Source organism: Neofelis nebulosa, chromosome 2 (genome assembly GCF_028018385.1).
Source record: "Neofelis nebulosa isolate mNeoNeb1 chromosome 2, mNeoNeb1.pri, whole genome shotgun sequence".
NCBI classification, from domain to species: Eukaryota; Metazoa; Chordata; class Mammalia; order Carnivora; family Felidae; genus Neofelis; species Neofelis nebulosa.
Genome location: NC_080783.1, coordinates 60,194,080 through 60,220,506, shown reverse-complemented (window position 1 = coordinate 60,220,506; position 26,427 = coordinate 60,194,080). Strand labels below are relative to the sequence as shown.

At 41.1% G+C, this 26,427-nt stretch overlaps 1 protein-coding gene and 1 long non-coding RNA gene across 8 annotated transcripts in view; one reads left to right on the top strand and one right to left on the bottom strand.

Moving 5' to 3' along the window:
• Positions 1 to 23,219, top strand: part of MAP3K20 (mitogen-activated protein kinase kinase kinase 20) — a 192,455-nt gene extending 169,236 nt beyond the window's left edge. For all 3 annotated transcript variants that reach the window (XM_058713740.1, XM_058713750.1, XM_058713730.1), the window contains exons 17-20: positions 11,764 to 11,880; positions 14,363 to 14,437; positions 17,279 to 17,429; positions 21,173 to 23,219. In XM_058713740.1, coding sequence (XP_058569723.1) covers positions 11,764 to 11,880; positions 14,363 to 14,437; positions 17,279 to 17,429; positions 21,173 to 21,873 — 1,044 coding nt within the window. In that variant the 3' untranslated portion in view covers positions 21,874 to 23,219. The remainder of the gene's footprint in view (positions 1 to 11,763; positions 11,881 to 14,362; positions 14,438 to 17,278; positions 17,430 to 21,172) is intronic.
• LOC131502795 (uncharacterized) overlaps positions 9,629 to 26,427 on the bottom strand; it is a 70,888-nt gene continuing 54,089 nt past the window's right edge. For 2 of the 5 annotated variants that reach the window (XR_009257195.1, XR_009257194.1), the window contains exons 2-4: positions 15,983 to 16,201; positions 12,199 to 12,374; positions 9,629 to 10,222 (exon numbers count right to left, since the gene is read on the bottom strand). This is a non-coding gene — a long non-coding RNA (uncharacterized LOC131502795). Of the gene's footprint in view, positions 10,223 to 12,198; positions 12,629 to 15,982; positions 17,281 to 26,427 lie in introns of those variants that run through there. The other 3 variants (XR_009257196.1, XR_009257193.1, XR_009257192.1) reach the window with 3 other exon arrangements.

Genomic DNA, 26,427 nt, shown 5'->3' with positions numbered 1-26,427 from the left:
GTACGTTGCTTCAGTACCTGCCCTGCCAGGAGAAAACGGTGAAAATATGACCTTATCCACAAATAACAAATACATGTAGAGGAAAAGCCTTTCATTGTAAGACCGGTCAACCTTTTGTTTTAAGAATTCAGATGCAATGCTGGTTTTTAGCCTCATTTTACAACCAGATGGATTCTGGCACAAAAGTGAGGTTGACTTGCTCAACTGAGGAAAGCCATTCACGTCTGAGCGCCTACATGCCTGCTATCGTGGCCAGGGGCCACTGCATGACGCCTTGCTGTGATGTGTCTTTACTGCCTCGCCCTCTGGATAAGCGGGACCTCAGCAGACCAAAGCCCCATGCACATTTACAGGATTCTCGCACAAATGAAGTATGCTTTTCTTCTTTCCTTTTTGAGGCAAACTGGCAGGGAAGATAGGATTGGACCAAAGGCTTCGCTGGCCATTTAAATTAACAAAATCTGAGAATGGGGTTTACCCATGTATTTTACCTACTTCTAACAAGTAAATTATTAAATAATGCTATATATTGAGGCAAACCTGAACTTGAAATTATGACAGTGGAATTGGCAGAAATTGGGTCTTTCTCAGCTCAAAATTTTCCTGTGCTCAGATTTGAAATGCTTGTAATAATTATTTCATACCTTTGCCAGACACTGTGGTAAGTGCTCTGCAAACATTCTTCTCACATAATTGTTATAAGCCACCATCACAGTGAGCACTATCCCTGCATCATCTCCAAGAGAAACTGAGGAAGGAAGAGGTAAAGTTCCTTACCCAGAATCCCCACCTATTTAGGGGCATATCTAGTCCAAGGACTCAACCACTGTGTCATACTGCCCCTTTCTAGAAAGTAGCATCATCCCTAAAATAGATATATTGGTAATAAAAAGATAATTTGGGGGGGATCACATAATAGTAAATTACCATCTTTTGTTTTGTGTGGGAAATGCCTTGTTTTGTAATCTTAAGGCCTTCCACTTGGCACAAAAGGAAAAAGGTTTCTGGAATCTCAGATAGCTTCATGCACCGCACCCCCCCCCCCCCCGCCCCAGGGTGGCAACACCCTTTCTTTCACTAAAATATTCAGCTCCATAGAGTTTATTATTATATCTCATATAAACTTGCCAGTCAGGAATATTGATTCTCAAATTGCCAAGGAATAAACTATCAAATCACCCAGCAGTTTTCTCACCAAGAAACTTTCTGAGACTGTGTCATAAAAATTTTAAATCAGGGTTATGAAGGAACTCATGCTTTCCTTGCGTGTACTGGACAGTCACAGACGTGGTCCCTGGAGTCCCTACCCCCACCCCCTCCCTTCCACATGGAAACCTGTGGGTCTAAGTTGATGACCCACAGCACTCAGGGGAGAAGCCCGGGAAACACCACCCTGTCTCTGCCAGCACCCTGGCTACGCGGACCCCAAAATAGACACAGGCTTCCGGACTCCTGTACCTCCTACATCTGATTTCCTTTTGAGCAGTATTCTGATGGAGCAAGTGAATAAGGAAGACAAAATAAAGAGGAACACAATTTTGAAGGTATAGAAGCAGAGTAACAGCCCCCATCAGAGTCCAAGGCTTCTTCCGTTCACCCTGCCCCCACTTCTTGCGTGCGTCACGGGTAACATGGGGACCCCTTCTTCCACACCTTACCAGAAGCAATTCAGTCAACAGTTCTGCTTCTCTGTTCATCCTCTCTAGGTTAGAAACACTGCTTGTTACAAATACTTCCCACCTACTATTGTGCTGTTAGGTCTTTATTATTGGATCACTTATAAAATGTTGCATTTAATAAACAATTGAATCTCCAGGCCCTTTCTCAGAGCATTGTAAATATCAAAAACTGTCAAATGGGGCTTTTTTTCCTATTGTGTAATTTTTATAAATGGATAAATAAAGTAACAGAGCACAAAGATTTTGTAAGGAAGAAAAAAAAAACCCCAACACTTTTTGTAAATTTCAGAACAGCCAAAAGCAATGCTTTACTTTGATATATCTTGCATTTATTAAAAATGCAGTGTAAAGAAGCTTATTTCCTATGATCAACTCTTTCTTAGGGGATGAACATATGCACACACACATGTCCGTGTGCCTAAGTATATGGGCTTGTAGTGGCAGGGTTCTGTAAGAAATACAACTTTTAATTGACAGCCAGGGAGCAAATGCAGCTTAGAATATGACTGCATGAACTTGCTGCATATTTCTAATCACAGTGGGGCTACACTTCATCACACAGGTCAAGCAGCTGCTTACAGGCCCAGAGCAGAGCTGCTAAGCACATACTTGCTGATAGATGGATAATCACATGTAGAAACGGCACACCAGAAAATGTCTAACAATGGGAGAAAATGGCCCTGACTTGTAGTGTTCGTGGATCTCCATGGTATAAATATTTTCACCAGGGCCAATTACCGATCTGATGTCCCTGAACTTGAGGTTGGGAAGAGGTGTGAGCAACCAGCTTGTGAGGGCGGCTCCAGCACACCACATGATCCCTCGTGGCCTTCTTCATCAAGACCCTGAATTCCTTTTAAGATAGTGAATGGCAAGGAAGTACACGTGATAAAACATAGGTATGACTGCATGACAAATACATACAGCTGGTTTCCAGCTATAATAATATGTGTAGTTAGCTCCCAGAGAGCTCTAGTTTCCCACCGAATCCATAGTTGGCTCAGATCTCCTTGGGTTGCCATTGGCTCATACAGATACACTGACTCTATTATAGGACTTCAAAAATTAGGATTTGAGTTTGTAGAGAGTAGGAATATACTACTTATGGAAACAGAAACAAAATTTAAATTTGTGATGGTCTTTTAAAAATATTTGAATAGCCACAGTTGTTGACTCCATTGATGACAGGACATCTTTGCTTTCGAAGGTTTTCCAAAGCCACTGAAAGAAGGAAGACTGTGATAACTCAAAATGACTTGTGTTTTCTGAACCAAAAACTAGGTCTTGAGAATAATCAATTATAACAGGGACTGATTATTTGAAATGAAATTAAAAGCACTGCATTGGAAAAGCAAAGATGTACGACAACCATCTCAATCCTGTACGTCAGGATCTGGGCTGAGAACAGCTCAAATGGTAAACAATGCCTACCAACCAGGTCAGTGGTTTTTCTTCAAAGGTCATTAATTTTTGGCATCATCTCTGAAGTCATGGCAAGGGAGGGGAATTTAGTAGTCAGAAGAGCTGGTTTTATATTTTGAGTGTCCTGGGTAAAAGTCAATTTGCAGCCCATTTGTTAGCGTTTAAAAAAGCTTATAAGCAGTCATTAGGTAAGCTAGAACACCTTCTATGTTGTTCAAGAAACTCAGTCTTGAGAATAGATTCTGAGTTATTCAAAATCAATAGCAAGACTTACTCTTTTTTTTCCAAGATGAATACCCAGTACCTTCCAATTTTAAAAAGAGTTTTAAAAAAATGAAAAACTCCTTTCCAAACATGCCAACTAACATCTGAACCATTTCAGGTAGTGTGTAATGCATCATATGAGAGTACGTCTCACTTGATTTCTTTTACTTTATTTTAACTTCATCCCTGAAGTCCTTTTTTCATACATAACTCGAATAACAGCCCCCCAAAAGGCAATATAACAACCTTATCTCTACTGGTGTCTAGCTGGCACCAATCTGCCCTGACCTTAGACACAAGCCATTGTTAAGGGTATAACGCATTTACATATTTTGCAATAAAACATCAGTTATTTGCATTACTGTGTCAAGTTTTATTTGATTCTTTCACCTAAAAATGACTCATTTTCCTTTCTTGTATTTTAAAAACCAACTACTCTAAGCTTGTTTGAGAATAATCAAAAATTGCCCATTTAGCTAGAAGTCATTTTCTTTTCAAAAGGCAAATGTTATTTAATCTTTCAGCTGTTCATTGTGCCATCATAAATACTTTCTTTTCAGCACAGTTGTGGGGACTGAAATGAGCCCACTAATTGCCTCCCATTTCGACTGACATGTGGTGGTTTAGTGGAAAGAGAACACAGCAGGGAGAAGGAAATAGGAGGCTGAGAAAATGAGAGCTAATTATTTTCACTGCCTCATGTCAGGCTCTGTGTCAGCCTTGTTTTTACAAACTGGAAGGTTTAGCACTAAATAAAACAAACTGGCGTCATGTTTTTATATACTGGCAGTGTCATGGAAGCAGCTGCACATCTCAAAGACAATATAATGCCTGCGTTCGCATGGACACCATCTGACAGACACTGTGAGCCACGGCTAATGAGGACATCACAGTGGTGCCAAGTGAAAGGTGCTGAATTATGTATGATTCTTCATCAGTACAGCAATAGTCCTGTACATCATTATGAGACATTGTTTTGCTGAAGAGATTAAAACATTCTTAGTTCCAGACCCTGCAACCTATACGCGCTGAAAGAGGTTATTAATGGAATTTTTAGGGAGAGTTTCTTGTGGATTTCTTTTTGGTTGAAAAACAAATCTCGCGGGACAAAGCCGTGATGGGTCATGACACCGTATAGATAAAGAAGAGAAGCAAATTAACCATACTTGCATTATCTTCTTTTTAAAGGCAGCATAATAAAATAGAGAGTAGCGGGGTTATACATAATGATAAATAACCCAGGTGCTATCACGGGATGTTCCACTCTCCTGCCTTTAAAACAGCAGGTTTCAGCAGCTGAGCTAGATAATAGCAACGCATGTAAAGAAGCCTTCGGAGGCCTAAATCATCAACATCTTACTACTTTTAATACCAGCATGACCAACATTTCTACCACATTTTTATTTCATCTTGTGTTACTTCTTACATTTTCCAACAGTCACCTGCTAAGAGACTGTTTCCCTTCCCCCCCGCCCCTCCCTTCTTGAATCTTAAAAAGTTTATTTCAACCTCTATTTTATATTTTAAAACGTTTCCTCAGTACAGGCCTTTTTAAGGTGGAGAGGCCTCTTTGCTAGAATCCTGAGCAATCGCTGGTGGTTTCACTTTTTCTCCTCCCTGGGGGAAGGGGGTAAGACGGAGGCGGGATTTTAAAACTCGGTGTCTTTACCATTAGACGGGGCATGCCCAGGAACTAAATTGTGGCCCCGGCGCGGCTAAGCGCACTTGCCACAAATCTCTACATTTTCTGAGTCTCAGTCTACCCATCTGTAAAGTGGAGACATGGCTGTCGACAACAGGGTAAGGCTGGAAGGGTTAAATAACACGGACAAATCTCAACAACATTGTGCCAAGTGAAAGAAGCCAAACATAGACAAGTACATACTGTAAAGTTCCAATTTTGCCAGGTTCTAGAGCAGGCAAAATTAATCTATGGTGAGAGAAATGAGAAGAGTGCATACCTCCCCTTGTGTCCCTGCCAGGCAGGGACAGGAGACTTTCTAGGGTTGTGGGAATATCTGGCTTGTGGGGGTGGTTACACTGGTATGTACATAGGTCGAAATTCACTGAACTGTGCCCTTAAAAATCGGTTCATTTTACTGTTTGCAACGTATATACTTCAATTAAAAAAAAAATCTACCAAAAATGTTTTTATCTGTAACCTTCAGGTAGAAGTGATCTGTAGAAGGCTGAAAGCCTAATGTGGGGTCTGTTTCCTTCTGAAATGTCCTGAATAATCTTTTTCCTAGAGTCTCTCTGACTTACCTACACTGTTCACATTTGCAATAATATTTGAGTGGAGGGGGGGAGGGGGGGGGGAGGGAGGGAGGGAGAGAGGGAAATATCGTTGTCTCTGAACTGCCCAGAACTTGAAACAATATTTAAAGTTAATTTCTGTGCTATCTTCAATCCCTTTTTCTACTCGTAAAATTTACCTCTATATGGATCATTTCTTTGTACTCCCTCCCTCCCTTTTTTTTTTTTTTTTTTTTTTTTTTTTGTGGGAGGGAGAAGGGATGTCTATGTTTGGAATCACTTGTTCTAGCTTGGAACTCCAAAGAATTTTAAACAGCTTGCAAAGAATGTAATAGTGATTTCTCACAAAGAGATACTTAATCTAGCATTAACTGAGTGTTGTTTGGGGTTTTATCTTCACAGTGTTAAGAGTTTCTGTTTTACTTGGCCAGTAATCTTAATTCAGAAAATTTTTTAACATAATTGGCAATACAGAAGCAGTTCAGATGGAATGCTTTCTCCTCCTCCATTAACCACACACTTGATTCTAAAATTATCCAGGTATTTCAGCAGCTGCCCAGATAAATAGTACATATCCTGGGCACCCAACGGAGCTGTCTTTTCATCAGTTTCCAATGCAAAAACTCCCCTCTTCCCAACAAAATTCCATTCATTTCTTGTAGATTTGCATGGAGAGGCAGATGATCCAATTAGTGGGAAGGTTTGGATTACCAATTTTTGCTATTCAAAGCCAAGAACATCCCAGGGCCCAGTACTGCTCCTGTGCCAGTGCCTTTTTCCTACTGGTTAGTAAGAGCATTCCCTAGAAATGTGCATCAAGATACAAATTTGAAGAGTGACACTGTGGGAATCTGGTCATGGAACAGAACTCCACAGTAGTCAGGACCGGTCCCCATGATCTGCTTGTGCAACTAGATGGGAGCGGGTTTTTTCTGGTTTGAAAAGTGGAAGTCATGCCGGGCCACAAAGCCTAAGCCAGGGCTGGCGGAAAGTGTGATTCCAAATACTGGCCAGAGAAATCAAGAAGACGAGCATAAAGACAGTGGACTGGCACCATACGCACTTTTAACAAGGATCTTTGTCAATAATGGAGGGAACATAGGCTATGCTGGACTTATTAGAGACTCCGTATTTCAGTCTCTGCCATGGAGACTTATAAAGAAATTCACCAACATAATCTTGACTGTTTGTTGACTCTGGAAGATGGAACTCCCCTGCACTGTAATTCTTACTTCTGTTTAACCCACAACAAGGAAAAGTTCCAGATTCAGAAAAGACTAGGGTTTGGAGACCTGCTCCTCATAGCACCAAGAGACTACCTTAGATCAGTTCCGAACTCCATCTCCTTCTGTCTGTGAGATCTTGGTCAGATTTCCCCATCTCTCTATGCTTCAGTTTCCTCATCAAGGTAAGGCTCTCAGGCTGTCAATCCCATTTCATAGCCACCGTCCTCCAGACATCCGATGGTTCCTATTGGTAGGGTCGCATTAGGACCTGCTGAAGCAGGAAGGGGCAGAATTGGTGTTCTATAATCCATCTATGTGAGAAGATACAAGTTTATTCCTTCTTCTGTTTATTTCATAAGACCAGTCATTGTTATGGTGCCACTGCCTACATCTTTTTTTCTTTTTTTCCAACACTGATACCAGACTTTGGTGCCCTCTGGGTGCCCAAGTAAGATGCTCTGACCGCACCTGCCTACTCTGGCCAGAGTCCTTGTCTAAACACTCTGTACCTTCTCGCTTGTCAAAGCTTACTCAACTTCTGGCCCATTCCCTTAGATCGCTGCTAGATGATGGGGTGGCTAGTCTAATAAACTAATTGGAGCTGTGTTGGTGACTAATGTTGGTAATGATAATTACAATTGCTTCTTTCCAAGCTCCTTATTTGGCTCTGGCACTGTGCTGGGCACTTTATTTACATTATCTCATTTAATCCTCATTCAACATACTTGTGAATAGAAACACCGAGGTCCAAACAGGTTATTATATAAGTTGGCTAAGGTTGGGGGGAAAGTGACAGAAATGGAATTCAAGCTCCAGGAGCTGGACTTTCAGCTGTCATCTTTCATCTCATTCCCTGCTACTCCCCGAGTAATGGCTTAATGTATACTCTTTTTCTATATTATTTCTATCTTAATCATCACCATCAACCCTTTAAACCAAATGAGTAACAGGGCCATTTCAGACTGCCAGGGGTGAAATGGTTTTGGGAAAGAAGTCCTTTCGGGCCCCCAAAGGCTCTCAGAATACAGAGCTGTCTGCTTTTGATTTCTGCCTGTCAGGACTGCGAGTTGTTCACAAGATGTCCAAAGTGACTCTTGAATGTTTCCGATTCATAAATCAATACTCACATTTCTGTCACTCACATCAAGCCCAAATCAATAGTTCACCCTGGTAAAAGTGAATGGCTTTTACATCTGAGCCCACATTCCCACTACCTGGTTCCTACCACTACCAAGAAACTGAAAAGGCAGCAATTTTGCACGTAAGATCCTATATTAGGCTCATAAATATGTTGTTACTTTTAGTGATGTTCTTGATGATTTAATTCATGTTACTGCTATGAAAACCTTTTCAGTGATCGATTGGTCAAGAACTCATCACATGGCATCCTGTCTCTGTTGGGTCCTGTAGAATTCAATACTTTGTTTCAATCCTGGTAGTTGTGAGCAATGCAATTCATTGACAACTTAATGACTCGCTGTGTAGCAAAAATGCAGAGAATACCTGCGGGTAATAGGAAATTGAGCAGAATTTAAAGAATTCCATGACTTGATTTGAGGGTTACTTTTCTTAACTAGGCAACAGTGAAATCACAGATGCCCCCCACCCCCCCCCCAAAAAAAAAAACCCCTAGAATTATGTCAGGGCACTGACAGATTACGTTAATAATTGAAGTGAACACTGCATATTTTCTTTCCCACCCAGGTTTGTAATTTAATGACATGGATAATGCCCCCCTTGTCTTACAGTGCCTTTGAGTATAGTTTTATTGCTTCTGTCGCTATCTTTTATGGTTCAGGCAAAAGCCTTTCTTTCAGATAAGAGAATCTGAAAAGTAAAAAGGTCTCTAACCCTATTATGGGGACCCTTGTTTTTCCAAGTTGGACTCTGGGGAACAGGGAAGCAGTTGCTGCAGGAGAGGACCTGCGGCCACTTGCTTTTTCAGTTGTATTAGCAAAATCTTCCCTGGTCCTTCCCCCACTTGCCTGTTGTCAATAGCTGGTCCCATTGTGGAGCTCTGAGAACCGCCCAGTGAGTACATCCTGCCACCTCTCCCAATTGCCCTTCCCTATCGGCAGCTTCTCCAACTCTGGAGCCAGGCGGCCTTGTGCTATTATCATCCCACCTCTACCACTTAATGGCCAGGAGACCCTAGGAAAATTCCTTTATTTACCTAAGCCTCATTTTTCTCACCTAATGGGAAAATAAACCTAACTTGCAGGGTTACTGTGGATCTCAAACAAAAATAGCACAGAGTACCCAGCAGCATGCCTGGAGCAGATTAAGCACTCCAGCAATGTGAGTTCCCACCTGTCAGCAACCCCTTCTCAACAGAGAGCTCCTCTGAGCGCGTGCACAGGCCGGTCTATGGCAGGCCTGAGGTCAAGGAGAGTTCTCAGGCTGTGAGGTGGGAGAGCCGAGGGCCTCGGGCATTTACACACAGCCTGAGGTCTTTCACCTGTGATTTGGCTAACTTAGTTCCAAAACTGGACAGGCAAAAGAAACAGAACTAAGTCACCTCATCTTTCCTAAGGCTTTTTATTCCAGCCACTGCTTGAGGAGGCTCTTGCCATGTCAGAGAAGTGCAGTCATGACTTCAAATAGTCATTATGCTGCCCAGTTACCTCAGGGCTCCCGCTGCCCAGGGAGCAGCCCCAAAACAGAGCAATACTGAGAGATCTGTCCATTCTGAGTGACTGATCTGACTTCTGTTAACCGAAAACTGGGTTTTCACATTATTGAATAGACCTTTTCCTTCACTAATTGGCTCTCCATCTTGTGAATGTGGTTGGGCAAAGAGGGTCACTCCCCTCAGGCACGTGCCCTGCTTGGTTGTGCAATTTGTCTAGAAGTTTTCCTAAAACAAAGGGCTCCCCCAGCTTTCTGCTGAAGCCAACAGGTTTTCAACAGCCTCTTTGTTAGTGCTTTTCCATAATAATTTTGTCTGAGCTTGCTCAGGAGACATTCCAGGTCTACTCCTATGAGAGCATTTTCTAGTTTCAGCATGTAAGGTGCTCACTACATTATCCTTAACCTCTCAGAATCCTTCATTCTTCAAGTAACGTAAAAGAGAAGGTGAATTTATGGTTCAGGGGTCAAATTTGGTGCAAAGACATGGCGTATTTCTCCTTTTCATTGCACACACAGTGTTTATCTGCCAACATTTTTATTATTATTCATACAGCCAAGTTAAAAAAAATATTTATAATGAATCCTCCCCTACCCGCTAAATGCAACCATTAGCATTTTATTCTACTTGCCTTATCACATATATGTCCATCTATCACTCTAGCCATATACCAATCTTCATGTTTTTGATGCATGTCAAAGTCATTTGCAGACACCAATACACTTCCTCTTAAATATCTCAGTGCGCTAGAGTTCAAGAAGAAATGCACACATCTTAAGTATACATTTGCTGAATTTTGACAAATGCATATGCCTATATGACTCAAACCCCTGTGAACAGAGTATTAGCCCCCCATAAAGTCTCACCATGCCCCTTACCAGTCAATCCCCATCTGCAGAACCAACCTTTTCTGAAATGTTGCCACTGCAGATTGGTTTTATCTGTTCTAGAATGTCACATAAACGGAATCCTTAGTATGTTCTTTTTTTTTTTTTGTATAAGACTTCTTTCACTCACTGTAATGGTTCTGAGATTTTATCCATCTTGTTGCATGTGTCAATGATCTGCTCCTTTTGTGTTGCTGAGTAACATTCCATTCTGCAAATATATGATACTTAACTCATTCTCCTAATGAACACTTGGCCTGTTTCTAGGGAGCTTTTAATTTTGTTTTTTGGGTTTTTTGTTTTTTTTGTTTTTTAGCTATTATGATAAAGCTACTCAGAGCAACACTGTACAAGTCTTTTTTCATTTCTCTCGGGTAAATACCTAGGAGTTGAATTTCTGAGTCATCAAATAGATGTACGTTTATACATATGGATATATGTTTATAATAAATTGCCAAAGCCTTCCCCAGAGCGATTGTACCATTTACACTTCCACCAGCAATCCAGTAGCTCAAAATCCTGGCCAACATTGGATGTTATCCATCTTAGCCATTTGGTGGGCATATAGTGGTATCTCATTGTGGGGACATTTTAATTTACATCCCTGGTGACTAATGATATAGAGCCCTTTTTCATTACATGGTGGTTTTACTGAAAATTTAATTAACGTGACATCATTTTTAAAAATCGAGAGGTTTCACATAAGAATCCAGATATCCAGCTTTTTGGGAAACATTAAAGGACCTAGCAAGACTGAGGTCATATTCCCACATGGGGATAAGCAACAGAAGCTGAGTGATGGCTGTCCCTTTAGGGCAGCTGCCCTTTAGACCCCCAGAGTCCTAACCCTCTCGTAACTCCCCAACACATGAGCCAGTTATCAGTTGCCATACATCACATTTGCAGGGTTCCCTCCTGTTAAGAGGAAAGTGAGCTCTTTCTTGAGCCCATATTATTATCAACACTGGCAAAGTGAAAGTTAAAAGGGCCTTGTATTTCAAAATGGGAAGTCCACATTTCTTTGTACGAATAAAAAAATATTCCTACAATGTTTAATATGTAAATTAAATGGGTCTATTTTGAAAGATGACAATTTAGGGCTCTATAATGAAACTGCCTGGCTTTACTCATTTTCATTATTAAATGCCTGGTCCCTTTAGGATTTTGAGTTTGCAACTCCTATAACAATAGAACATTTACACTGATAAATTATGTCTCAAGACTGCACGAACTGGGGGTTGTTTAAATATATAAAGAGATCTAATTCCATGTCCTTTTTTCAAAAAAGGAAAAAAAATTACCTCAATATTTCATTTAGGAAACTTCATGTGTTATAAAACATTGGGACTAGAAAAATTGTTTCACTCTCTGAAATTCTGTAATTTTGCTTTTAATTCTAGGATTGTAAGTGGAAAATGTATATGGAGATGGATGGGGATGAAATTGCAATAACCTACATCAAAGATGTGACATTCAACACTAACCTACCTGATGCAGAGATTTTAAAGATGACAAAGGTAGGGTTCTATTTACGGCTTAAAAGCTTTTTTGAATTCACAGATATCAAACAAAGACATTAAAATCCCCCAGCAGTGTGCTTTTGTGCTTGTCGATGTTCACGTCAGCTCAGCTTCAAGCTGCCTGTTGAAAGGCACATTTTATTTAGCCGATTGAGATCATAATAGTTTTTTGTTAAAATTCCACTTAGGCTGTGTGAACTAAAAAGTACTACAAGAAAGTGTCGGTTACATTTTTTTTAATTTTCTTCTCTATTTCTTTATGCTTACTCTGTCATTTGTTAAAGGAAAGAAAATGCCAATGGTGAAAATATTTACCTCAAATTTGAGGTCATTTTTTAAACTTTGAAAAACTTGTGCTGAGGAAGGCTTTCTTGAAGGACTGAGGTGAGGTTATTCAGGAGGCACCTGTTGATGTCTTCATAGCTTCCTTGAGTTCACACCTCCGGCCAGAGAACACCTCACTACTTCAGGGTCAGTGGTAGAAGCATGCCCTTTACAACACAAAAGACAGATTGAGAGAAATGCTTAGCTTCTCCTCAAAATGGAAAAAAATTCAGTTCTGTCCCAATAAATCTGAAAAAATACCTTTGAGACTTCAACAGGAGGAGAAAGTCAACAACTTGGGTGAATAACCATGCTATCCATCAGACCATCACTTGAAACTTCACATAAGCCACTCTTTAGTACGTGATGAACTGTGTATTTGGTTACAGTGAAGAAAGTGGGGTGGGTAGCAGAGAAGAACCTGGGTACAAACACAAGTGGGGAAGTGAAGAGTCTTCAAAGCCACAGCATTAGACTTGCAAATGTGTTCCCTTCCCAGGCATAAGATTGCTAAACATCCAAGTCCTTTTAATTTACAAGTGTATTCATCAAGTCGATTGATTTGATATTCATTGTTGGAATCTTCTGAGTAACTGGGAGTCATTTCAATGGTGTTATTTATCTGTAAAGGTTATGATCTGGTTTTAACTTTCCTTTATTTTGTTGGGACATGATGTTTTGATGTCTTAAAGGCTGGACAGATCCTTGCTCCTTCCCCCCAACCTATGCCATTTAGAAGCAAGATCCAAGTCCTTGCTTGCTAACAGAAGGAAGCCACTCACAGCAAAAATGACAGGGTACAGCTCTAAAGCCAAATACAGGTGTTTCTGGTATAATGCCACATATGCACTCCCAAAGAACCACATCTTGTGCAAAATCACACACCAACATTAACTGGGGGCTATAGGAAAAACAGGATTGGGGGAGACCATTCAAAATCTGTAGAACTTTTAACATCAACAGAATCATAACAATACTAATTAAAGAGAAAAGGAAAAAAAAAAAAAAAAGAACCCAGTTAAATCTCTACCACATGTGCTTTGTACCCATCTCAAGGCCAGTCATTTGTAGCCTTAAGTATAGAATGAAGGGGTGGAGGGTGGTTAAAAGAGTGGAGATTCACTTATAATAAAAACCATTTTCATCAAAGTTAAAATGGGATCCAAGGTGTCAGGGTGAAAAAGTTTCCTTCTACCCTTCTAAGTTCTTGGGCTGGTCTAATAATTAAATTAACATAAGACAGATTAACAGGAGAAGAATTTAATTTTGTACATACAGGAGCCCCAAAGATGTGAGACTTACGGGCAAGTCGGGAAGCTGAGGCTAATATATGCCGTCCTCAGCTAAGGAATGAGCCAGGGGCCTGGGGCTTCAAAGAGGGGAAGGCAATTCACAGGGAGATAACAAGAGCAGATGTTTGGTAGTTAGAAGCCTGCCCTGCCATGCAGATAGGTCTTTCAGATTAAAAAAAAAAAGTATCTCTGATAAAAGCTCTCTTTCTGGGCCAGGTGCCCTATCTAAATTCTTTCAGGCAGTTATGGGAGAGGTAAAAGTTTTTCTTGAGTCTTCTGGGTTTTGATGGTCTTCAGCTAAAAATACAATACACCTGTCAAAGTGCTATGTTTTGGGGTGACATAGTCTCCTTGTGAAAGGCATAGGCTTCTTCATTAATCCTTTCATTTAATAATGTTGCCACAAAGCAGCCTTTGCATGCACAGCCTTGCTGGATAGCCTGATACAGTGAAAACAGAGTAGTTGTTGAAACTACTAACCCAGCCATTGCTTGCATTCAAAGAAGGCACTTCTGAGTCTGTATCGTTAAGTCTTTCTCTTAATTATCAGAAAGATTTCTACCGATGCTTCAAAATATTAACATGAATAATGAATGACCTAATGATAGGGTTGAGTAGTATATCAGAAAAGAGAAGATCGTGGGACTCAGACTAGATGTTTAGAATTACAGAAAAAGAGGTCTTATGAAAACTAACATCCAAGACATTAGCACGTTGTGAGTAATCACACGTGAACCAACACCATGACTTTCATGATAATCTGACATTATACCCTATTTGCCAATTGCATATGGCACAGCTGGCCTCAAAGATCCATGCCATAGTAGGGCAGGCACTAGACCATCCTAACTTTTGTTTTTCAGCCCCCCTTTGTAATGGAGAAGTGGAATGTAGGAATAATGGAAAATCAGACTGTAGAATGCACTGTCACATATGAGGTAAGCTTGGGGTTGGGCAAGGGTGGGGTGCTGGTGGCTTTACCATCAGTATCTTAGTAGGAATTTATTAGCTCCCTCAACAGTGCTTAAAATCGGAAGAGAAATTATTTAACCAACATGAATATGGGAAGATTAACATAATTACTCTAACAAAATGCTGGTAAGGAAAGAGAACAGGATATTCTTGCCTAGGTAAAGATTGAGACAGTAATACATCCATTCATCAGCTAATGATTGAACATCTACATGCTGTGTAACATGTTAGGTACTGGGGTTATACCAAACAGTGACCAAACCAAAGCTCTGCCTTCTTAGTGCTTAGAGTTTAGGGGTAAATCAGCGATTCTTCACAAGGACAGAGAACAACTTCTACTATCACCTGGTGGGGAGAGAGGTCTATTCTCAAAAACAGATTCCATATATTTTATATATGGATAAATAGAAAAACTGACACTTTAAAAAATATGCTACTAAGATTAAAATTCACATATTTAGCAAATACCTACTGACAGTTACTCTTCTATGATTAGGGCAGACTAAATCTATACTCTCTCTTGAGGTTCCAGTGAGAGGAGATCGATAATAAATAGGTAAGCAATAAGCAGAGAGTGATAAGTGGTAACCAGAAAATAGTGAGACTTGGGCCATGAGACTGGGTGGTTAGTTAGGGAAGGGCTCTCCTCTGAAGAGGAGGCAGCAAGAAAGAGCACAGGAGAGTCAAGGCCAAGCTCCTGAGGCACAGAGGACAGTGACAAAGCTCCCAAAAGGGGCAGGCTGGATCACAGAGCTTCGTGGGGCCACAGTGAGGAGTTTGGATTTACTATGAACACAACTGGAAGCCAATGGGGTGTTTTAAGCAGTCTATTGCTTAAAATAATCTAATTATGTTTTTAAAATCAGCAATATCTTCGGGTGCCTGGGTCGCTTAGTCGGTTAAGCAGCCAACTTTGGCTCAGGTCATGATCTCATGCTCTGTAGGTTCAAGCCTGCATCGGGCTCTGTGATGATGTCTCAGAGCCTGGAGCTGCTTTGGATTCTGTGTCTCCCTCTCTCTCTGCCCTAACCCCACTCACACTCTGTCTCTTGGTCAAAAATTAATAAGCATTTAAGTCTTTTTTTAAAAAAATCAGCAATATCTACATGGCTGGTGGAACATAATGCTTTACAAGGTAGAGAAACCCTGCAGGAACAGGGGGGAGGGGAAGAAGTAGACCCCAGAGTCTCATGACACATGGAGATATTATATTAATATGCATCTGCCATCAAAAGGACATGTATTTCATTCATTCATTTTATTATTCATTCAGGAAACATTTGGTAAGGATTCACCAAGACCCAGGCACTATAACAGGAGTTTACACCTGTTTTATCCCATTAACGTTGTATAAATACTGAGAGATAGACAGCATTAACTTTCATAGGGAAAACAGGCTCAGAGAGATAGAACGAGGTCCCGAGGTCTGAGGTGGTCGGTGGAGTCACACCCAGGCTCTCAGACTATAAACAGTTTCCACTATTCCTCAGCTGTCCTACCTGTTCCCTTACCAGCAGTAAGATGAGGGAAGTCAGCCTGTAAATGGACTCCATGCACTGCTGCATTGTGATGGTCTTCTGAGCCGCCAGATTGGCTCTGATTCAGCATTGGAAATCCATACCCTGGCTAGTCCACTTATCCAGGGTGATCTGATGCCGGAAGCCAATGAGTATTACAATAGTTCCTTATCCTCACCAGCCAGGGAGCACAGCTTGTCAGGGATGAGGTGCCTGAGAAATAGCATTAACTGTCAAAGTGCTGCTGGTAGGACATAAGACCTAAATAAGAACAGTTGATTGGTCCTGAGAAACATGGAATCTAGACTGTTGTGGAACCTGTTGACCAGCCCCCACTATGCAGGAGAGCCTTCTTTTTAGTAACTTTTCTTCTCCTCTCTCCTTCCTCTTCCTCCTTCTCCTTATACTCTGTGATGATGTGCTACTTGTGTCTGTAATTGTCACTGCAGGGTTTTTTAAACATATTTTCATAACCATATCGAAGTCTGAGAGGCTCCTGAACCTGATTTGTGACACCCGGTGATGAAGGGTTTCAGGATGAGAAGGTGGTGTGTCTTGATCTGGTATCTTCTCCTTTTTCTAGTCCTTATTTTTACCTCCCTACCCAGTCTCACTTTTGTATCTGTTACCCTGCACCCTCCATGGGGATAATTATCCACCAGACTGCCCACACCCACTCAGTTACCCTGCTGATCAAAGGCAGTCGTGGGCAAAACAGGGGTCAGATTTTTATGTATTCAAATCTGTCTTCAAGTACTCTAAACAGAAGAAATTGTTTTTCAGTCCTTAGTAAGCAAAAAGGTAAGTTGAGATTCACCAGATAGAATAAATTCTGGGAGATGACAACCACATTTTGAACTACTATAATCCACTAAGGAATAAAGTGGTCAGAACTTTCCTTTTAGGAGCGCCTGGGTTGGCTCAGTTAAGCATCTGACTCTTGATTTCGGTTCAGGTTATGATCTCTGGGTTGTAGGATCAAGCCCCACATTGGGCTCTGGGCTGAGACAATGGAGCCTACTTGAGATTCTCTCTCTCTCTTCTCTGCCTGTCCCCTCTCTTGTGCATGCACACGTGTGCTCTCTCAAAATAAATCAAAAACAAACAAAACACTTTCCTTTTAATCAGATTACCATATTTAGGCAGGCTGATATTTCACCTAATGCATTATGATAATAGTGTTCTCAGGAGTTAAATGGGAGTAACATAATAACTTGAGTTCTTTTCTTCCTGTTTTATAAGCACAAGCATGTTGTTGTTTCTCTCTCTCTCTTTTTTTTTTTTTTACAGAGTGATGTTAGAGCTCCCAAGAGCACTAAACATGTCCACTCAATTCAGTGGAGTAGAATGAAACCTCAGGATGAAGTGAAAGCCGTTCAGCTTGCCATTCAGACACTACTCCCCAACTTAGAGGGCAGCTCTAGAAGCAGGTCTGATTCAAGTAAGTTAGAGATGTGTGCTAGACTAGATTCCAAAACCTTAAATATCAATTTCTCATACCAGGGATAAGTGCCAGTCTGGTAACAGACAATATAAGACTTCCTTCTTCTATTTTTAGAATATTGGTCTTATACACATACTATATGAACAGTAGTGTTTATGGGCTTATAAATATTAGCGTATTACAATAAATTTCAGTATTTGGATAACTATGATAAAGACGAAAATTAATTATGTTATACTGGTAAATAAGTATATGTCTATTTATACACTGACATATTTCGTTTCCCAAATCATAGACAGATATTAATCTTCCGTGTCCCGCAAACATTCCTATGAAACCAATGCGATGACTGGGGCAATTTCTTGCGTCCTGAACACCACGGATACATCAGAGCATAAGAATGATAGGGGAAGGGTAGGAGGAAGGGAGGAAGAGAGGGGAATAACAAAGGTAAGGGAGGACAGAGAAAGAGAAAACATGAAATGCATATGACGGACAGTAGTGACAGTAATTACAGATGCTACACTGAAACAATTTAGAAATTACACAGGGGAAGCCTGGCCGCCTTGCTGTTAAATTGGTCATTATTTGGTAGATTCAGGGCAGAGGTCCTGACCTTCACCTTCATAGATGTCTAGAAATTCTAATACAACCCAGAGTTAGGCTCTGGGGGACTGCAACAAGCTAACAGATGCATGGAAGTTGGGTGCATAAACCCCCATGCAATTCACTTTTTACCAGGAGAAATATACCTGCCCAGCGAACCAGAAATACATGTTTCCTGGTCATTGCATTATTTTTCCTGGTAAGAAAATATACCTGAAAAGCCATATCATAAGGTTCTTTGATGGCATGGAAATAACGTACCCCGATGACTGCTGTCACTGAGTTATGAGAACCTAGCTAACCGTCCTCTACTCTCAGGACTAGCTTACCAACTGGACCAGATCTTTCCATACATCGGCCAGCTGGGGGGGGTGGGGGGGGTGGGGGGGGCAGTTGGTTTGGTTATTTTCTTTCACAATGAATCATGACAAGACATTCTGGCCACCACGACTGAACTGGAGTTTTCACCAAGCCTTCTCGGGTACACACATATTTTCAAACCTCTCTTAGGGCAAGCTGTTTCTACACACCACTAACCCAGGTAATGGGTGTTGATTCTCACTAGTGGCCCTTACCTGGAGCATGGCATTTCTAAGTTCTTTTATTTGGTAATCCAACAATCTCTTCTTGCATGCCTACTATCACCTTTAAAAGGACTTCTTACTATAATAATTTCCCCCTCCCAAATAATGAATATTTACCGGCCACATTTTACTTCTATAAGGGCTTTCATTGCTACGATTCTATTTGATCCCTACAACACTCCTGTGCAATCTGTGGGCGTCTTCTCTCTCCACTTCTGCTATATTTTTCCCTTTTACTAAAAGGTGGTTTTCTGTTTCCCCAGCCACAGGGCACAGAATAGCTGCCAACTGCCTCCAAGTTTTACATGGTTCAAATCCCACCACTTTGAGAATCACCAAATACTTCAACAGTTCCAATTCTAGATTTCCTGGAGTAAGACTGTTGCTGTTTTTTCCAAGCATTCTCTTCTGGACCAATTAACTCTATCAGCAGGAGGAGGTGGTGGTGGGTAGCATAGCCCAGTGGGGGACGCAGGTGGTGAGGACATCCTGTGCGGTGAACTGTAGCCATATGGGTGGAGACAGGGGAGAGACATTCCCCGAAGAGGACAATAAGCAGATGTCTGACAAGTGTCCTGTAACTCTCTGATATCTAAATCTTTTGGGAGAAAGCAAATTATTTCTCTAAGAGAGTTAGGAAACGTCAATACCCTTCAATCTCCCAGTAGAATGGCTTTGGATAAACCTTTCCCTCTATTATTAACTGGAGAGGTTGTGGGATAAAAGGAGAGAGTGACACCCCCCCCCCCCCATGGCTCACTTCAGTTTTAGCTAGTTTGCCTCCCCCTTCCTTCTTCCTTGTATTTCTTTTTCCCTTTTGCTGTGAAAACTCAGAGGACGCCACCTGGACCAATTAGGATATATATTTTAGCTGCAAGTAACAGAAAATCCAACTTCAACTGTCTTCCTCCCAAATGGACCAAAGTGCAGTCCCAGGAACAGTAGCCTCAGGATCAATGGGAACTTGTTAGAAATGCAAATTCTCAAGCCCAACCCCAGACCTGATGAATCAAAAACTGGGAGGAGGGACCAGCAACCTTGGCATGCAAAAGCTCTGAAACACGGGTTTCAGCTGTAATAAAATAGTTATCTTCTGGACTGAAGAAGTCCAGAAGGCGGCTGGGCTCAGGCCCAGTGAGAGAAGCTGGCTCACTCATGTTGAGGACCAGGAACAAACCTCTCCTTCCTTCTGCTCTGCCATCTTAGTATGTGCCTTTGCCCACCGCCTAGCTCTGCCACATTTACTGTCGCCACACAAAGATACGGCAACGTGCAGAGGCCACAAAAGGCCGATGCCTTCCCTGCTCTCCTGTCCAGGGGTGAGAAAGACCTGCCTACATGCCGCCAGCAGACCACCTCTCCAGTTGCCTTGGCCAGAACTGAGCAACTTGTCCAGTCCTAAACATGATATCACTGCATCTGGCTCAGGCCAATCAAAGTCTGCCACTAGAGCCAGAAGGTGGTCAGCGTCCCCCACTGTGCATGGCTCCAGCAGGGGGTTGGATGCAGGACAAAATCAGGGCTCTGTCAGAAGCTAAAATTTCAGAGAAATCAAGGGGAAGGCAAGAAGGCACTGCGGTTGGGTGAAGCTGTGAGGAGTGTCTGGACACAGCAGGTCAACCTGTGCAGGGCAGGGAGGGAGGCTGCTTGCTGGGAGTCAGGAGTGAGCGGGCTTCTATTCCTCTCCAGAACTCATGGCAAGAACAGCCCAGGGAGGGCTACAGGGAACTCAAGAATGTGGGCAATATGGTTCAGGCCCTGGGGGAGGCAGAAAAGACCCAAGGAGGGAGGGACTTACTTATTCACTGAAATAGAGCTTACCAAATGGTTCCTGTTAATTCACCATTTTTTTTACCTTAACTTCTCTTCCTGTTTGCTGTGAAGCTTCATTTTTCATGGATTAAAAACAAAAACAAAAACAAACCATTTCTTATTCCTGGACCTCAGAATCTCTCCTCTGGAGATGTGAACAGTCTTTCTTCCAAGCAATCCCTAGCTGTCTCAACCGGCTGGAACCCAATTTCTTTTATCTGCACTGAGGGTTCTCGAGGATTTAAAAGTGCCTGGTGGCAAAAAGCCTTTCATTTACTGAACATGCCCTTACCATTCAAAACACACCAATAGCAATCTCTAGAAGTGACAACATGGCTAAGTGGGAAAAAGATGGGTTTTAGATGCAGAAAGACCTGGATTAGCTGAGTGACCTTGGGCAAGTTACCTAGCCTCCCAAGCTGCAGTCTCCTTGTTTACAGAATAAGATTATTAGTACTTACCTGAGAAGATTATTGAGAGGATTAAATAAGGTCATGTAATTAAAGCCTATGGAACAATGCCAAGCATATAACATATACTCAGTAAGTGCAATCACCCTTATTTTTTAAAAAGTGTTTCTAATAATAAAGGAAATGTCCTTATACCTAGCCTAGAACTTCTCTGAATGGTAAAGATTGAAGCATCCGAACAGGCTTGAATTATCTCAAGGCAGTCTTATGAATTAGACCTGCAGCTTTACAGTGGCTTAAAAGATGCTCATTTCCATTTCCTCTGCAGGTGCTGATCGCCAGTGGCTGGATACTCTGAGGATGCGGCAGATTGCATCCGATACTTCTTTACAACGTTCTCAGAGCAATCCTATTCTGGGGTCACAGTTCTTCCCATATTTCAACGACCAGGATTCCTATGCTGCTGCCGTAAGGCGGACCCAGGTGCCCATTAAGTATCAACAGATTACACCTATAAACCAATCCAGAAGCTCCTCTCCTACTCAGTATGGACTGACCAAAAACTTCTCTTCTCTGCATCTCAACTCCAGGGACAGTGGCTTTTCCAGTCTTCCAAGTGACAACTCTTTAGAGAGGGGTCGGTACTCAGAGAGAAGCAAAAACAAATATGATCGTGGTAGTGCATCACTCAATTCTTCTCCTAGGGGAAGGTACAGTGGGAACAGTCAGCATTCCACTCCTTCAAGAGAAAGATATTCTGGAAAATTCTATGGGGTTTCTCAGTCAGCACTCAATACTCACCAGTCGCCTGACTTTAAGAGAAGTTCAAATGACTGCCACCGGTCCAGGACCATACCGGGGATGCCTCTGCACACAGAGACAGACTCAAGAGCCAGTGAAGAGGAGAGCAGAGTCAGCGAAGGAGGATGGACAAAAGTGGAATACCGAAAGAAACCTCACAGGCCCTCTCCTGCCAAGACTAACAGGGAAAGAGCCAGAGGAAACTACCGGGGAAGGAGAAACTTTTGATGAACTGAACTAGAGAAGTTTTCTTAAGCAGGTTTTTTTTTCCTTTTCTTTTTTTCTTTTTTAAGATGTAATGGATTTTGATAATACCTTCAGACGGAATTAACAAAAAGACAACTTTTCCAATTTTGGATTTAGGAAATGCCTTCTAATTGAGACTACAGCCAAACCATAGCTAAAATGATGGATGTTGGCTGCCAAGGATGATAACTAGACTTCAACATAACTATACATACCTGCATCCCCACACCCCAAATTAACATTTTGACAGGAGGGGATATGCCACCTCATTTCCCTAACCACCACCATTCTGGTTAGCAGGGCCTGGGCTAGGGTGAGGTTCAGTGGGGCACTTGTCTTGGGTGCAAAAGTTAAGGGGGTACCAGGAAGCTCGGCAATCAAGATACATAACATTCTAATGCAATATTTAAATAAATGAAAATTAATGCAAAAATTCTGTGATAAACAAATCAAAATTCTACATAAATATAGGATCAGTATTACTGACTTTCCCTCTTGTCTTAGACCCCGGTATGGCTTGGTAAGGCACTGTTACTGTAGATCCTATTTTAAAACTTTGATATTTTGTTCATCATGAATTTTTGCATTAATTTAAAAAATACTGCATTAAAATATCATTTATCTTGATTACTGAGATGTTGGGAGTTTTTGGTTGTTTTTCTTGAGGCCTCCTTAAATTTTGTGCCCTAGGCAAGGGCCTCACTTGCCTTACCCGCATCCTGACACTGCTGGTTCGTATTTATTTTAGTAAGGTATTTGGATTCTTATCCTGGTCAGAGCTGAAGTAATTTGGCTTGTCATTTTTAGGCAATAAAAGAGGTTATTATTGAACTTAATCTTGATTATGATGCATATCTCCTTCATTAAGACTCATCTGAAACCAAAGATCTAAACTGCCTAGGAGATTTGTGGTTACTACTTTTCCAAAGCTCCCAGGGACTGCTTTTGAATATTATTTTCTACATTTTACTAAAGGAGAAGCAAAGAGGGAAAAAAAAGTCCACAAAGACCCCCTGGAATGTCAGAAATCTAAAATCTGAAAGAAAACAGACACAGAGTGGGATAATAACGTCACAAGCCACAAGCCAAAGAAATTTAAAATTACCAACATCTTTGTTAGCACCAGCCAGTAAATACCATCCTTGAAGCAAGAAAGCTCTAAGCAGCTGGGGGAAAAGAGGTAACCGGTACAGGTGGGAGGAAACTGCCTGCCGTTTAGGACAGGAATCGTGAGATCCAACTTGGGAAATTCTTCATTGTTTACAATTCAGAAAGTCAGGAGGACATAAACTTTTATGTCAAATAAATAAATGTTACATTCCAATACATTCTGAGATTCTGTTCAACATTCACTAACCCTGAATATCCAGTGTCCTTTGCCTGCACAGGATTCTCAGTGCTGTGTAGAAATTCAAATGCCACACTGGTAATTCTATGGGGTTGAGTTCTCTCTTAATAGAAACCAGTCATCAAGGACATGCTTATATTCCCAGAGAAGCGGATCTGCTCTAACACAGTGCCTGGGGCCTGGTGGAGGAAACCATTTTTGGGAGGCAATAAAGTCAAAGTTATAGGAAATGACCTTTATTTACAAGGGAAGCTGTGACCTAAACGTTGATGCAACAATTCAATGTTGTAAGTTGTATTGTTTGCCACCTGCATTTATAAGCAAAAGCAATGGAGAATGGTAAAATCAGAGAGCAAGGTGTTCTTTTCCATCATGGATAACCAACATCTCTAAGGTTGTAAGCTCCACTGTGATCTTTTCTCACAAATCTGATAGCTACTACAGTCTGTTTTCAATTATTTTCCCCATGCCCTTTGAGTTTAAATTTAAAGAAAAATGGACTAATAGAAAGTATGCTACCTTAATGGCATGCTGCTTCCAAATAAGCAATAAATTTCTCTGATGAGAATTTTTGGGTAAGTGGCTAAACACAGAACAGAGTCTTAACTAAGTCAGTCTGAAAGGAACACAAAGTATGGCTTTAATTACTAACCAAAATGGGCATTTTGAAGAATTATTTAAGACTCTAGTTTAAAAAGTGTTACACGAATGATTGCTTGTTACAGTCTATTTTCTCTACTTCTTGCTTTCCTGGGCTATGGGTTAGAGAATCCAGGCTGGTAGTGAAATGACTTAATGACCTCAGCCCTATTTAGTGTAGTAGCTGATTGCAAATTCGTTATTCCAAGAGCACACAAAACTGACCACTTTGTAATACCTCTTGGAAAAAATACTTGTTAGCATCAATGCTCCCAGTCAAAACGAAAACAACAATATCTAGAATCTGATTCTTGGTTGTAAAGAAATAATAAGAGTTGGATGTTCTTTCTTTCTTTCTTTCTTTTTTTCTAATGATGCTTATTCACCAAGAGTTGCTTGCCAGGTTGAAAGATGAAATAAGAACAGAGCAAGGATTAATAGAATTTTTTTTTCCATCCAACTAAATCAGTTGCCAACAATGAGAAATTATAGAACTTACAAGAGGCTGAATTAAAAAAAAAAAAAAAAAAAAAAAAGGATATTTTAAGAGAAAAAATTCCAGTAGAAACAAATTAAGAAAATACATCTTGAGTTGGGCATCTCTAAATGTGGCGATTTAGTGTCATTAAGGAGGTTTTTGACAGGATCTGGAACTGCTGAATCTATGTCGGTTGCTACCATACAGGTAGTCATTATTCTAGGCTCAGCCCAAACAAAGCAAGATATTTTGCTCTCTGCAAAGTCACTGAATTAGCAATTCTATAGAAATAGTCTGAATAATCAAATAATCCCAAATCTGTAAAGGAAAACTGGAGATTATTTATCAGGGACTCATTTTAGAAATAAATATAAACTAACAATTGTTTTCAACCAGTTAATAATGAATATAGTTCATAAGAATAATAACAATTAAACTGCAGTATTTAAAACTATTCACAGTGAAATTGAGAATGGTAAAATCGAACCTGGGAAAATTAGATTAAGAAACAATTGCCACAAAAGAATACCCACAGTGGCACAAGTGATAACTGGTAAAATTTCAACAAAACAACTTTTGATATATAAAACCTTCAATGTAAAATTTAAATTGAAAAGAACTGATCCCATGGGGAAAAAAATGATACAATAAGAAATTTAATATAAAAATGAGAGGCGGGGCACCTGGGTGGGTCAGTCAGTTAAGCGTCCGGAAGATGGGAATGATCTCGTTATTCCCGAGTTCGAGCCCTGCATCAGGCTCTGCGCTGACAGCTCAAAGCCTCGAGCCTATTCCAGGTTTTGTGTCTCCCTCTCTCTCTCTGCCCCTCCCCTCCTTGCACTCTGTCTCTCTCTCTCTCTCTCTCTCTCTCTCTCTCTCTCTCTCAAAAATTAAAAAAAAAAAAAGGGGCAATTTTATTATGTTGGATAGAAAATCAGGAAATTAAATTGACAATGACATTCACTTCATGCAATTCTTTCTTGAAAAAAAATCTTAATAATTATATAGTTTTGATAAAAATATTTCATCCATATAGAGTCAGATGTCCTAGGGAAATCAAAATGTCCAGTAGTACGAAGTAGCAGAGCCAGAACATCCTGGACACAGCTCTGGGCATTCTGACTTCACGGAGATTTTTCCATTAGAGAAGTAACAGCTACTTTATAAGTACATTCTCCATAATCTATCAATTTGCCTCAACAAGCTGGTACAGATACGGCATGCTTCCAAAATTTTGGCTCTCAGAAACTGCTCAGTTATAGGATGCCACGATTTGGTTGTGCCAACTTGTTCAGGACATAGCATTACTGAAATTTTAAATTATAGACACTGTACTTAGGAGGCTTATAAAATCTCTTGCCACCACCAGATCTGAGAGGCTCTAGGTAGGCCAGGATGCCCTGGGGAAGTCAGAGCATAAGCCCTGGGCTTACCTCTATTTGCTATTACTGAAACTGGTTTCTAAGATTCCAGAGGTGGAAGAAATGCCAGATCCACGGTCAAACTTGTCCAGACTTCAGCGGAGCCGGCACCAGTGACTTTTTACTCAATTGCCCTTTTCCTTTGACGAATGAGCTTACCAAATAATGCATGGCCAAATCAAGAGGGTTAAAGAATGAAGAAGACTCATGCCCTCATAGTTCATTCATGCAAAACCAAAATCAAGATTAACTCTCCAGAACCAATGATCCATATCCTCAACAGTCCCCCAGGTGTCCAGATCCTTCCCTTACCACTAGAGAAATCCCACTCAGGCTTCAAGATCCAGGGGACATCCTGCTTCTCCCTCCACATTTCCAACAATTTTCCCCATTCGGTACTCCTCTTGCAGGCCTTTCATCACTCACTCCCTAGCACTAATACTCAACCCTTCAAACCCACTCCCCCAAAGGTCCTCTGTGAGAACAGTGCAGGGATACCCAAGAATGTGTCAACAGGAAAGCAAGACTAACCTCTGAGATGTAATCAGTGGAATGGCCACAAATGCTGCAATATCTCCCAGATCTGAAGAACATGTTTGCAAATCAGACTGGAAGTACGAGGCAATCCAAAGACAGCATGAACCTTCTAG